At 40.4% G+C, this 14,952-nt stretch overlaps 1 protein-coding gene across 5 annotated transcripts in view; it reads right to left on the reverse strand.

Annotated features, from left to right (window-relative positions):
• The window catches only part of iqsec1b (IQ motif and Sec7 domain ArfGEF 1b), a 165,968-nt gene that overhangs the window by 116,248 nt on the left and 34,768 nt on the right, over window positions 1-14,952 (reverse strand). For 4 of the 5 annotated variants that reach the window (XR_010914386.1, XM_067503764.1, XM_067503763.1 and 1 more), the window contains exon 2: window positions 650-757. Coding sequence is in view for 3 of the 5 variants with exons in the window: in XM_067503764.1 (XP_067359865.1) it covers window positions 650-757 (108 nt within the window). In the remaining 2 variants the exon portion in view is untranslated. Of the gene's footprint in view, window positions 1-649; window positions 758-1,945; window positions 2,041-14,952 lie in introns of those variants that run through there. The other variant, XM_067503768.1, reaches the window with a different exon arrangement.

Here is a 14,952-nt window from a genome sequence, read left to right on the forward strand (position 1 = left end):
TCATCTCTCCCCATCTCTCCTCATTTGCCGAGGCGCTCTCAGGGCCTCGCTGAGCAGCTGTAATGAACTCCAAGAAAAAGCATGCAAAGAGTGGAGAGGCAGCGTGGACAGCCAGGCAGGGCACTACTGCACTGGATGTGCCGCAAGATGCTTTATGCAAACACACTGCTCGCAATAATCTACAAAGCTTGAGCAACACAGTGCAGCTTGCGACTCATTTTCAAAGGCATCCTTCAACTATTTCGCTGCTCGTCAAGTAAACCTGAGTAAGAGAAGGACTGGAAGGAAGAGATGTGACATCACAGGGGTCTGTTCTGCCTGATTTATTCTAGAGAGTAGTCAGTTCCCCCTGCTGTGCATGTATTTCACAATTGCAGTTGTAATGGGAGTTGTTCATTTTCTATCTGAGTGGATTTGGAGGACGAGGAGGCCACCAACAAGCTTGTGCACAGTAGGCAGTGGAAGTCTTCGTGAGAAGAGGAAAAGACTGGCAAACAGACACACACTCAACAGCAGCGTGGGGAATGGCAAGATTAGAGATTAGATGTTTTACCAGGCTCCTAAACTGAATAATACTGCAAACTAGAAGCAGAAACGGTTTTGAAATAGAAAAGCTGATGTCAATTATTTAAAAAAAAAATTCCTTTACCCAAAAGATGCAGACTTCCATTTCCGACAGGGGTAACCTCTTCTACATGGAGGGGCAATTAGGTTTAGAGGGATCTCTGAGACTTCTACAGGCAATGAGGTGTGTCGCCTGCAACATAAGAAGAGAAAGGCACGTTTCATAAAGTTTCAGAACACATAGTCGAGTATATTCATTCAAAACTCAAGAGCAAGTGGTGCATGTAAGATGACCTTTTTCCTTTGCAACACAAATTGCGTTGTACTGTATACAAGTCAGGGGGCCTGTCAGGATGCTAACTCCTGCTAAGCTGACCGTTGCATTTGGCAGAAAGAGAGATTACTTCTGTCCACTGCCGGCAGCATTTTAATGCCTTCAAATCAGAGTTGGGCAACTCATACTTATGCATTAACACAACGGGCTGAATCAGCACATGGAGCTCGTGCCAGGTAGGGAGGAGCAAGAGGAGGAGGAGGAGGAGGAGGAGGAGGAGGACAAGGGGAGGGAGAGGGGGCAGGAGATGAGACATGATCAGAATGTACCAGGCAGAGTGTTATGTGAGATAAAAAACAGAGGCTGTGGAAAAGTGATATGAAGAGGAAGGAAGCCAAAGACAAGAGGAAGCAGATTCGACTAAGTTCCAGTAACTGTGAACAATGCATTAGGTCATATTTTCGCAGGCAAATGAAAGTGAGGCAGAACAGTGGCGATATTTTAGCACATATTTAATTAATATTAAGATATTTAATTAACACTGAGGCCAGAAAGTAATGACTTGTTTTTCTACCATAATTAGACATCAAATGGATCTGATCATCATCTAAGTCACAAGTAAAGACAAACACAACATCGTTAAGTTGACAACACACAGATAATTATTTTGTTGTTTTGTGTAATCCAATTTTGATTAAATGATTAGTCTCCAGGCTTAAAAATGTTTGGAAACCTAAAAAGGCTGCCAACTAAAAGTGCATGTTCAAAGTTAACAACAAACACTGATTGCTGGTAGGGGACTCAAGTCTCTCTTCACACCTAATCATCCACGACTGCTTCTTTCCCAAAGTGTTTTATGGCACAGCAACATTCATGTATATCTGTCTTGTTTTGTAAGTTTACATGAGTTGCATTGTTAGGAAAAGGTACAAACCGCTTTCCAAAAAAGTTGCTAAAAGTTGCTAAGCATGTGCAAAATGGACGTAAAGTAAATGCAATGCTATGCAAATCACTTAAAACATGGTTTAGAGGAAAATAATACAAATACAACATATCAAAGGTTAAATCTGAGAAATGTGATTGGCTGTTTGAAAAATGTTTGCTCACCTATTTCTTTATTACGTCTCAAAAAAGGGACATTTTTACCACCTTATCTTTTAACAAAATCTGTTGTTTGTTCGTCTAGTTGGAAAACTCTTCTGTGTAGACTTGAAACTTCAAAAAAATTGTTGGAAACTGAGCAGCAGCTCCAGGCAAACCTTTACTGAACCCAACTCAACCAGAGCTAAGTAATCACAGCAGCAGGGCGTTGCTTTTAGGGTCAATGAAAAATTGGCTATTAATAAACCACTGTTGTATCTCCACTTGGTGCCTCATTGTTGCAGCTGGCTGAGTAATGGTAGAAGCAGCCACTCGTCATTGAGCCAACCCCCCCACTGAGCACTGACACCGAATGGTACACGGATAATGTGCTGCCTCTGGATGCCATTGGTCTGCTATCTGCTATGGACCAGCAAGGTGTGTTGACAATACTGAACCAGTCCTACTGTACTATTTACAACATGCAGCATCCTCCAACTTCAACAAACATGCTGCCATGAGGAGCCACCTTGTGTTCCGTTTTCACCGTGGAAATGAAGGTCCTGAAACTCCCTTTCTATTATCAGAAACAAAAATAGCTGCGTTAAGTATCAAAATGATCAGAGGCAGGAGCTTTTCGGCTGTTAAGGCTACAACAAGGAAAGCTGATGTCCAAATGTTCTGTCTCAGACTTTATTTGACATTTGGGAATTAAAAAGCATTTAAGTAGATCTCAATGAACTCATAAACCTTCAATGTGGACAGGCAAGGAGCTATTAACTTCAAGAGTGTCAGTAAAAGCTGATATAAAAACAAGCATTGATTAGTCTGAGATAACACAAAAAAGATCCAGCATGTGAGGAATAACAAAGGTTTAAAAGCCTTAAAGGGAGACCAGTTATTTTAATGTTTGTTTGTTTTTTTTTTGGTTTTTTTTTTATTTATGAAGATTACAGTGCTTCATTTAAAATAATAACCTTATGTTTTGAGGCAAAAGGTAAAAATGGTGGAATTTCATACCTCATTTCCAGAAATGTTGGGGCATTGTGTTAAAAAAAAAAAAAAAAGCTATAACATGGCAGGATCACGATTGGGTATAAAAAGATCATCCCAGAAGGAGGAGGCTCATCAATCTGTGAATGACTACAAGGACAAACGTGGAAAAATTGTTCAACCTCATTGTTTTCAGATTGATATTGCAATTTAACGGAGCACAATAGTAATATTACTGTTTTTCTTAAATGGTGAAATAATAAGGGAGGCGTCCACACTGGTTCCCGCTGCCTGTAGAGAGGAAGTGAGGGAGATAGGGAAAGTTTATGACACAGAGAAGTTTAACAACAGGGCTCCTATGAAAATGGCCTTGGCAGAAGCATGTCGACAAGGAAGAGACCACACACATGAGTCAAAGTGAAACAGTCAGTCGTTTGGATGCATTTTGGTTTTAAATGAGATAATGTGCAGCAGAAACAGGTGTTGTGGTGAAGCCACCACACAAGCTAAACACCACAAATGTCCTTTTGAGTTTAAAAAAGCTCCACAGGCCTGGGCCTGACAAGTTAATTATTAAAAACATGTCCGATAATACTATCTCCAAACACTGCTTAGGTCAGTGGAGCCAGGTAATAACTGACATGCTTGTGTAGCCGACGTATGTGAGAGCATCACTTCAAACAACGTTGGATCATTTAATGTAGTTTATTGTAAAATGTTCACTGCGGGCACACGTGGATGTGCTTGTATATGCAACACTTGGTATTCTTATCATTTATAGCTCGTTTGCACTTAACAATACGGAAGAACTTCTACTTCCCAAAAATATCGCACTTTAATTATTTTGCTACATTGTTTGGGCCTGTTAGGAATAAAAAGGACCATTTCTAAATGAAATAAGCTTGACTTTTGATTGCACTTGAATGCAATGGCGCAGGAGAGGGGTGGGGGGTTGGGGGGGATCAAGGGAACCCCTGGAAAATTGCTACCCACCAATCTTTAACTGACGCTCAATGGGGAACAGCAATTCCAACCTCCACCTGTGGTGGCGTTACTGTCCCGAAAGGGGTGTAGCCTGCCAAAGAGTCGGACGAGTACGTTGAATTAAATTCAAAAGAAGCCACGTTCTGTAAACTTTATCCATTAACTCAGTCGTCTCACACATTTTTTACCCTAATTTCACCATAATCTTCTCTCTACCTGCTACGGACACAGCGGCAGGCTAATGCTGGCAGCTCCCGGATGCTCCAGACGCTAACCATCAAGTACATTAATGCTGCAGGGTTCATTTCTAAGCACTGTCAGTTTTAATGTTTTTTCTGTGCTCAAGTTAATCAAGCCTCACTTGAAAAACACCATGAGCGATGAGCGACTGCGCAACTCGGGCTTCATGACTGTCACAGCAAAAAGAGCATAAATCGTAATTATTTTTTTACTGCGTGATAAAATCATGTATTGTTGAGCCAAGGTGTAGAAACTGCAACAATAAATGAAGCTGTATTTAAAAAATGTTTATTTGCTGCTAGTTTTGTCTTTTTAATGAAAAAGTCAAGCCGCGTACAATGCAAAGCCACAGACTGAACTGACTCCGAGTTACCAAAAGGTGGACGAATTTGGTGAGCCACCATAAGATTTTCACTGGCCCCATCTGCCCACATCTTAAACCTTTTTTTTGGCGGTGCCACTGCTTGAATGATTATAGCTATATGAATACAGTCAAGGTACATCTGGCTCTAAAGGCAGTTGCTTACGGACCACAGGGTGAGTGGTTCGATCCCCGGCCCTGGCTATATGTCGAAGTGTCCCTGGGCAAGACACTGAACCCCTAACTGCCCATTCCCCCTCCCCAGCGATGCAGTGCCGGTCCAAGCCCGGTAGAAATTGGGGAGGGTTGCGTCAGGAAGGGCATCCGGCGTAAAAACTGTGCCAAATCAACATGCAGACAATGATCCGCTGTGGCGACCCTGAACTCACGGGATAAGCCGAAAGGAGAGTAGTAGTAGTAATCTTTTATTTCCATTATGTTTAATTCATTTTTATTATTTTATCTAGGTTTATAAATTCAGATATATGCAGTTATGGAGGATTAAATGACAAGTCTAGCATTATTCCTTAGTACTGTTATGTACTCTTTTGTACTATATGATCCAGCCGTCAGGAATGTTTGACTTGTGGCAGTCCAGCAGGTTCACCGTGTCATCCCTACCCACTCATTCATCCCATTAATGTGTTAGAAACAGCATCACAGCATAGGGAGGCAGGCATTTGTCTAAATACACCCCTTTTGGCACCAGGCACCACAGTGGCAGATACTGTCACTTACTTGTCACTTGTCATTTAAACATTTAAGAAAGAATCTTTGCGTAAAATCAACAGGGCTGTCGGGTGAACTTGGTGGTGTTAACCACAACAGCTAGACCTTAATTACAGTGACTGCTCATTTAAACTACAGCACCTTCCAATTACAGCCATTTTTGCCTTACTGCAGTTATCATACAGAATCGAGAGGGGCTGTATGGGGAGTATGATGATCTCCAACACTGACAACTATAAGCAGGGTTCTCAAATTTGAAAACTTAATATTTTGAAAGTAGTATCTAATTCGTTTTATTTGTATCATCTTGATTGATATATTAAAAATAAAATAAAATAGCCTGTAAAATTGTCAAGTCCACGCTGCAACATGATGCAGCTTGTGATTTGAGAACCCTGCATAAAATGTAAATCTAACAGGAACGTGCCATATGGATAAATGCGCTCTAAAGACAAATGGGTTATGCTCTTTGTGACCCGGAGCTGCCATTAATAATCTCTCATCCCTGGAGGTTAAGTCCTGCATGGAGATTTCCCCCTGCCTGTCATATAAGCTTCAGTTATCAGTGGAATGCAGGTTCTCTGCTTACATAAAGTCAATCTCTAAACACACTGGCTCCCCAAACTTCCAGACTGTCAGAAGGCTGGAAAAGTGGTTTCAAGGACTAAGTGAGCTTAATAAGGATTGATTATCCTGGGAAACAAGCATGCACACAAACACAAACACACACCAACACTTTGCTGTGGCTTCAGAAAATCTCTGTGTTTTCTTAAAATCACTTCAAATATTTGTAACATGCTCAGCTAATATTACAGAACCAAAAGCCAGCTTTTGTAATGAATGCAGGAAAAGTCAAACAGTAACTGACTTTTATAAAGTATAATCATCAGAATGCTATATGCTGGTTGTATCCATATGTTCAGCCTTTATGGAAGGATCTTAACAAGTCGCTGAAGCTCTCAAAGTTATTTAGATCATATGTAAGTACCATCTAAAGCCATGTTTCGGAACTGTAGTTGCCCATTATGCAGAAACATGTGATACACTGTGTGCAGAGGTGGTAGAAGTACACATTAAGTAAGTAAAAGTGCAATTATTGGCTTCAAAAATTCTCAAAGTACCACTTCAAATCTTTTATTCAAGTAAAATGAACGAAGCAGATTATCTACATTTAACTTGAAATACAAAAGTAAAATTCCTCCACTAAAAAAACATGTTTTAAGCAATGGTATTATGATATTTATGGCAAAAAATGTATAGTAATTAATACAAAAAAAGGGTAAAAGTTCAGTGTCAGTAAAGTTTGAGGTGAGTGTGTCCACTTTATTTGCTGCCAAGTGGTTAACCCATAATAATCATTAGCTTTTATTAGTTCATAATTTCTTAAATAAATAAAAAAATTGTGGTGATATTAAAAATGTGGCTGATTGCTGTAACACGTGTTGTGCAATGTTGGGGGTACTGCATCGCAACATCGTCGGAACAAATGTAGGTGTCTCTACGTCCACAAAGGCGTAGAGATTCAAATCAAATAATACAAGGCTCCTGATTCCATTCATTTGCCAGCATGCACTCACATTTTGAAAGTTGTTTATGATTGGTCAGTTGAATTAATGTTTATTGCTAAGCAACCGCAGTCTGCCTTGCCTGGCTGTGACCAGCCAATCATGCTAAAGTGGGTGGCCAATGCTGGAAATTCGACAATATCTTCTTTCTGAAATCAGAAAAGGACTTTACAGTGACGTGTAAAATGTAAAGATCAATTTACAGCAGTAGAACATTTACTTTTTGGAGTAACAGTACTTTTGTCAAGTAAATACTAACTATATGTTTTGGAACTTCTCAGTTTTATTATCCAGTTTACAAATGGGTGGAACAGCTATTAAAAAGTAATCAAATGAAACACATTAATGTGAAGCAATTAACATGGTTACAAACAGAAACAATCCAAATTCTCTGGTGAGATTTACACTAAAGCCGGCTGTTAGTGTTGTTCAATCTTTCTGAATATCAGGAGGCTTGTATTATTTGAATTGTACAAAACATATTACTGTAACTTTATCATTCCTCGTGCTCCTTCTTGAAAACAAATAAAGAAAAACAGAAAAAAATGTAACAACCCCCCGTTTCTCATTTGATTGACCTGGCCCTTAACCTGCCCTGCACCGTGCACTGTTGATGGGAGGGATTGGATGAGTTACTGGTGCGGATCTCAGGTAGCAGGCCCTACGTCAACAAGTCTCATTGATATTGTCATCATGAAAAGGCCTTCAAAGCCCTCGGGTATGATTTGAAGGAAGTCCGGTCAGTACAATTTTAAATGAAAGCCATCAGAGATGTTGGATATGATTTTAGTTCTACATCACTGTTTTATGTTGTCTTGTTGTTACCATTGTTACCAAATGCAAAGTGTCCAGCCGTTCACTTTGAGTTAAAGCTACACTAGAACTTTTTGTCGCATTTGGTGACTAGATGGACCCAAGTGACACAACGACAAGAGGGAGCCTTGTAATTAAAGGAGTTTATTCAAAAGCACAAGGTACCAGGAAAGATAAACACCCAAATTCAAATTCAGTCCAGGAGGGAGGACAAAACTATTATGAACAGAAACAAAAACTGTCTGTGGTCTGCCGTAAATTAGAAGGGCTAATCACAAGCAGGGGTCCGGGAATAGAGGCAAAATAGTACCAGAGTAGTACCACATGTAATAGTACCACATGAGCTGTGGTAATAAACGGAAAACTAATGTAAGCAAACAAAACCAGGAAAACTAGAATTAAGCAGGGATGAAATAGGGAAGCTAAAAATGGGTGAAGCGGGGGGAGAGCTAGAAAAGACGCGTGAACAAACTGGGGCGGTGCCAAACCGTAACCAATGCGACGGCTCTGCTGACTGTAAAGTGCACAATGGACATTTGCTTATAAATGTCTAGGATCAATAATTTGCATTGTAATACGATGTGCAGAACATTACAGTCTGACTGCTGGAGAAAGCTGCTGCGTCTCTGTCAGTGTGGTGTTAATCAGCCACCACTGTAGAAACTAACATGTCATGGTCACATTGCAGCTTCAGCGAATGCAGGTCGTGACAGTGAGTGTCTCACTTGCAGAGTCATGTGTCTGTGCCGCCACACCGACAGTGTGTGTGTGTGTGTGTGTGTGTGTGATGCACAGCCAAGCCATTCTCCAGCCACCAGGGCTCGGCACAAAGCAAAAGCTGCTTTCAGATGAGCAGGACACACACACACACATGGAGTGTCGGAGCCTCACCACAACACACGGTGCTAAGCTAGTGAGTGTGGGAACTGTGTTCTATTGACACAAATCCCAGGGACAAAGCACCCCCACCTCTTTACTTCCTCCTGATGGGTAAGTAGCGTGCACTTCCGTCAGTTATGTAACACAGAGTCTGCCATGTACTGTGCTTCTCCAAAAGTAGGTTTAAGCGGTTTTTCTTTATATAACGTGGAAATCCAAATCTGTCTCTTTTAACTACATAGGGCTGTATTGTATTCCAGAGTCTGCAGGGATGCTTGCCAGTGGTATTGCTCAAAACAGAGAACAAGCTAACTGTTTCATTTTGGGTATCAAAAACTATGTCTCTATTACTTCAAGAAAAATCAAGGAGCAACAAGCTCCTCCTTAAGCTGTTAGGAGCTTCAAAACGTTGCGTGTGCTGATTATAATAAGATCATTGTTATTTTTCTCCAAAGAAGAAAAATTAAGCTGACATAGCGGCAAGAGCTAATCTGAGAGCACTAAACATGGACCAACAATATCATTTTGACTGAATCCAATTAACCTTTCCTGCTTCACCATGAGGCCTTTGGAAATCAGCTTTGCTGTAACACTCATCTATCACTCCCTCCATCTCATTCAGCTCATCACAATCACATCAGTGGATTCTAGAGGGAGCTTCAGTAGTAAATACAAAGATTTAATTATTGATGGTGTCCATTGCCTGGCTCACACCATGTAATGAGGCCTGTCTAAAAAAAAAAAAAAAAAAGGGGGGGAACAACCTCACGATTAATTATTGCAGTTTATCACACCACTGAGTGCTGAGAGCTGGGATTTGCATTACAGGGAAGGCCTTGTGTTCAACGGAGCCACATCACTGCACCGTGTATTACCACAATCACCACCACAGGCTTCGCACTGCTAGGCGCAATGAAGCAGTTCATAGTGCGATCATGGCCCGTATCCACTTATCCCCCAAGAGCAGATCAAGGAATGGGAAAACAAACACAGGGATTGCAAGTTATAAGCAGAAGTAGGAAAGTGGGCCTGTGTGGCTGTGCAGCTCCTGAAGGACAGTCTAACATAACACGGAACAGTATGTGGCTGAGCCTCAGTTGCCAATGCTCCTTCTTTCTCTGTCAAACATGTTTGCAGGGCTGCACATTTTGTTCAATGGACTGGACCAAGAGCACAATAGCTAGTTCATTGAGGGACCAAACGGACCTACACAAGGTCTCACTCTTTGATAAGAGGCCAAACAAAGCTGTTAATTATATACTGCATAGGAGCATATTGCATTTGAATCAAAGAGACGTGAAATTCTTTGGTCTAAATGAAGTAGCAACAACTTACTTTAATTGTTTTTTAAAGGGTATGATCTCAGCCGCAATACAGTCTAATTCATAAACAGCCTCCTCCTGATTCTGCCTCCTTATAATGACAGAAAGCAGATGCAGAGCATTGTCTCCGTTTTTGATTTCTCATGATTTGAATTCGCTATAGTTTCCTAAAATGTCTGTACAAAGCATTAAATTACATCTTCTACTTGGATTCTTGACATGAAATGGTTCACTGCACGTTTTTTAGCTCTCGCTTTAATCAGTTTCTCCCACTTTACATCTTAGATGAACTACAGTAGCCTCAATGGCCATAACACTTCAAACTGGGGACTGAAGGTGAAGTACCCAAATATGCTTATAAGTATAAAAGTACTCCACCAGGAAAACATTGTATATTGTATTTATAATATACATTTGCAAGTTTAGTCAAAAAAGTATTAAGGTAAAACAAAATGAAAATAAAAAATATATATATATATATATTACCAAAGAGCAGTGTTATAGTAGACCCATGGTGTGGCTCAAAACCAGGTGAAGAGGAGGCTGATTTTAATCACGTTCTTCATTGACAGCTGGCTAAGCTGTAATAAAGCATTTACATAACCGAGCTGTCAAAAATATGAAGAGGACTAATATTTTCTTCTCAATAGTAGTGGACTAAAAGTACACTAAGCTTCTACTAATTCTATCATAGCTCACACCTGGGATCGATACATAATGTCTGACACCATCACTGATCCACACATCTGGCTTCGTCACAGCACAGGAAACAAGGAAAAGACAAAGAAAAAGGCCTTTTGGAGAGGACTGTATTTGACCTGTCTTGAAAATGACCAGCGTGGTATAAACATTGGTCATACTATCAACATCAGAGTAGATTTGGATGTGCATTGTCTTAGCTTTGTGCCATAGAGCAGTCTTTTGATGTACTGTGGATCTGAACATTGAAGTCATTCCCATTTGATTCCCATTTCAATGATTAGTAACTGGTTTTGGAATAAGTAATGTGCAGTAAGACCAAGTATTTAATGGTGTAAATAAGGAATCATTGAAACTTATTCAAACAACTGTCTCAGGAAATGTTTATTGAGGATGAAAATGGATTCAGGCCTACAGACCTATAATGGTGAGACACACTAAATGTAAATATCTGCAGGGGCCCCTCCATCTCCACGGGTCAGTGGCTAAAAGCATGTAGTGTAGCCAGGTCACCAGTGAATTTTGCTGTCAGTTTTGGATGGGACTGGGCAGGAAAACGCATAAGTCACAGAGAGGGGGTTGATAAAATGGGCGAATGTACCGTGAATCAGGTTTGTGTCCTTTGTCTCACATTGTATATTTTAACCAAGAACACCATGTTTCTAACACAATCATAAAAAATGTGCATGCTTTCGATGCAAGAAGCCGATAATGTAGGATAAATATTTTGCCACCGTGTTAATCATGTTTATTTCTTTGATTATGTTAATTTTTATAAAACAGGGGTAAATTAAACAAGCTAATATTCTTCCAGAATCACCATAATTAAAGTGGATGGAAATACTGACAACGTCCTTCATTATGCGAATTACTGAACTAAACAACAAACATATTCAAATGCAAACTGTATTTCTCCTCATATATCACCCCGAAATCATTCAGGTGTTGTGGTATCTTCGAAAGAATCAATTTTTCCTCATTAGTGTGCAAATGCATGCGGCACCGAAATCTAATAAGATCTAAATCTGAAAGATTTATAGAGCGAACATGGCGGTGTTTAAGAATTGTCTATCAGGTATTGTTCTGGAGTGCAACACTTTGATTAGCACTGAACAGGGGCAGCAATGCAAACGACGTGGAAGCACGTGGCCACTGGGCATTAGAGCCCTGTTAACCTTGTGATGCTCTCTCCCTCATACACCGCCGTGTCAGCATACAAACCACGGCACTCAGTGTAGTGAATTCCACACCGTCATTACATCTGGAATGATTTTAAAAGCAATGCAACACATCAGCCTGTGTGTGGGCCAATGGGGGAAGGAGACAACAAGAAGGCAGAGGAGAAGCACTGCTGACAGTGCTGCTCACCTGCTAAGTAACACACCTGGAATACTCGAGTCCTGTGGGACACAACACTGTGGATCCAGAGAGGAGAAACTGAAGCTTTTACTGTGCGTCTATATGAAAACAATAGGTTAGGCCAATATTCATTTCAACGCTGTCATGAATAATATCATATTAGCCAACACTGTTTACTTACAGTTCTGTCTTTATTATTACTAAATTATTCTTTCATTTAGTGTAAAGGTCAGATGTGGACTGACAAGTGTAAATTCAAGCTTTTTCACCTTGTCATGATAAAGATAGTATGAGGAATATGGTGATATCTCAAATATTTTCAATGGAAAATGGCTTCAGATTGAGGATAATGTCTGATGGCACAAAATATTCAAGAGGAGCTGGATGACTAAGATGGCCTGTATAACTGAAGGACATTTTAGTTTAGGCCTAACGTTCTTATTTGACATGATCATTGTTTTATTTAATTGCATTATTTCATCATTTTTAGTTGCCATACAACTGTATTTCCCTTCTGTGTGATTGTAGACAGCATTTGTGTGTGTGAAAGGTGCTGCACAAAGTGTATTATTAGTAGTAATAGTAATATGAAAAATCTAAAATACACAGACAAACCTGTCAGAGTGGCAGCTTAAACTTAGTTGTATGTCAGGAGATCAGATTGGAAGCTGCACTCCAGAGTGATCAGTATGCCGTCCTACGGCTCCAGCACAACAGCACTACAATAAAACTGGTCTTATCCAACAACTCTCAATAAGACTTTGCTGACACAATTGAGTCTGGGTGTCTCATACAAGGGTCAGCACTGGAAAAAACGTCAAGTGGAACAGTACAGCTAACTGTAACCTCTCAGGAGCTGGGGGCTGATTACCATAACCATAACCCACACACACACACACAAACAAATACCTCCATACTCCACATTATCAGCTGCTGAAGTGGTGTAACTGTTTAAAGGAGTAATTCCATCCCTCTAGCACTGTGACGTTCTGTCTGTTATTGCAGTGAAGGCTGTTACACAGCTTCAATATCCTTCCAAGGCATAAGCTCATGAGAGTTTATCCTTGACCCGATAAAAAGAGAGACGCTTTATTGTGTCAACAATTCTATCCTGTAATTCTTTCCTATTTCACAGGCTGATGAAATTTCTTTCAGTGTGGCTTCAAAGTCCTCGAGAATTCACTACACAGAATTATACTCTGCACAGAGACTGAAGTCTCTGCTGGGTGAATATTTCACCATGACTTAATGCTGACCATAAATATACTTTCCTCTGCAAGTCAGTAGCATCTAACTGCGTGTACGAATCGCAGATTGAGAAAAGTTTAACGTTTTTTTTCTTACTAACTTGATTGCATTTTGTAAATCTAAGCAACTTTAGAGTTTTTCGAGAAGCACACGGATTCCAAAACTAGCAGCTTAATTGGTAGAGCAGGTAAAGGGCTCGTGATTGGGCATCAAATGAGCATCTGCCAAAGGCTAAGTCTTTGCGAGCAGTGCCGGGTTGTTCCAACCTCTACGAGAGACTTGTCAAAGATTTCACAGAGAATATTTATTTTAATACAAAACTGCAAAGGATTTAGGTCTTTCACAATCTACAGTACTAAATGCGTCCCAGGAAAAAGTTAGTGTGTCAAGGTCAAGGTTGAAAACCTTAAGTGTGCATGGCCTTTGAGCCCTTAGGTGAAATTGCATGATGAATACAGAGATGAATACAGAATAAAGTGTTGTCACGCAACAGTCTGCCGCAGCATCCAGTAATGCAACCTGAAACTCAACTACACGGTGACAAAGCTGTACTGTACATTCATTCTCTGCATAAACATCACCAAGTTCTCTTGGCCTATGCTCCGGTCAGATGGACCTACATTTCACCTCGTTTCCGAGATAAATGGACATCAGGTTCTTAGATGATGAAAATGACCATCCAAACTGTTATTAGCTGAAGAAAACTAATGATTACATAGTGTAATTAAACAGAAAAGTGAGGTAATGATGTGGTAGCTGCCAGATTTTTAATGTATATTTCTGTAATGAATAATTTTTTTATACTTAGACACCCTTATGTCTGGAAACTTCCCAGTACTACCACTGAGCATGTCCGGAACAGTTAGTGTTAAGGCCAGTGGTCTTTGGTTAATAACCAATGGTCTTCACGAGCTTGCCCACAACTGCTCAAACCCTTACTGCAAGTGCCTTTGAGGCTATTGTAGATTTTCATTATTGTAAAGAAAATGTCACATTTTTAATTAGATCCTATCCATTAAACCGCCTTGCTTTTAGCAGTAAAGAGTCATCAATGAAGTCTGATTGAATCGGCTTTAAAGGTCAATACATTTTTGGGGTCGGGGTAGCAAATGGCGATAAAACGATTATGCTGGTATCTGGTAACAAAAAGTACTGGAAAGATAGATTGGACCAGTGAAAGCTACAATGTGTATAACTTCCAGAAGAAAATGATGCCATCAAAAATGTCTGTGCATTTTTATTTTGTTCCACCTGGTTTAAATATGTACTTGGGTGTTGGACTAAGAATCAGACAAAGGAAGCAATTGTTTGTTGACAAATGAATTTGACAAACAGTATTTGTCTGATATGTTGATGAGCTGATGGCAAAAGAGCATCGCTGATTCAACAAACAGCGAACGGTCATTTTGTATCTAAAGAACCTGAACTTAAGCACTATTCAAACACATGAGCAGCAAAGGCTTCGCTGACTGGACCTGCTAACCTCCACCACCCATTAATCCATGTGAAGATAACTGGTGAATTATGAACTTGCACACCACTGCAAACTGATGTATTTGCAGCTTTTCATTTATCACAATGATAAGTCCATTTCTGTCGGCTGTCAGACCTGCTGCCTCACACCACCACCAATCTGCCCAGCTCCATCACTGTGATGTCAGTGTTGTGCTGCCTAGTGACTGACTTGAAAAGAACAAGGTGCTCACAGTGTTTAACTCCAGTGTCTCGGAGGGACGAGCCTTCAGTTAATCTCTTCAGACGTCTCGCTTTGTCTCAGGACACTGTGCAGAGTCCCTGCCACATGAGGTAGTCAGAAACACTCAGTGCCTTCGCCAACGCAGT

This window comes from Channa argus, chromosome 5 (genome assembly GCF_033026475.1).
Source record: "Channa argus isolate prfri chromosome 5, Channa argus male v1.0, whole genome shotgun sequence".
NCBI classification, from domain to species: Eukaryota; Metazoa; Chordata; class Actinopteri; order Anabantiformes; family Channidae; genus Channa; species Channa argus.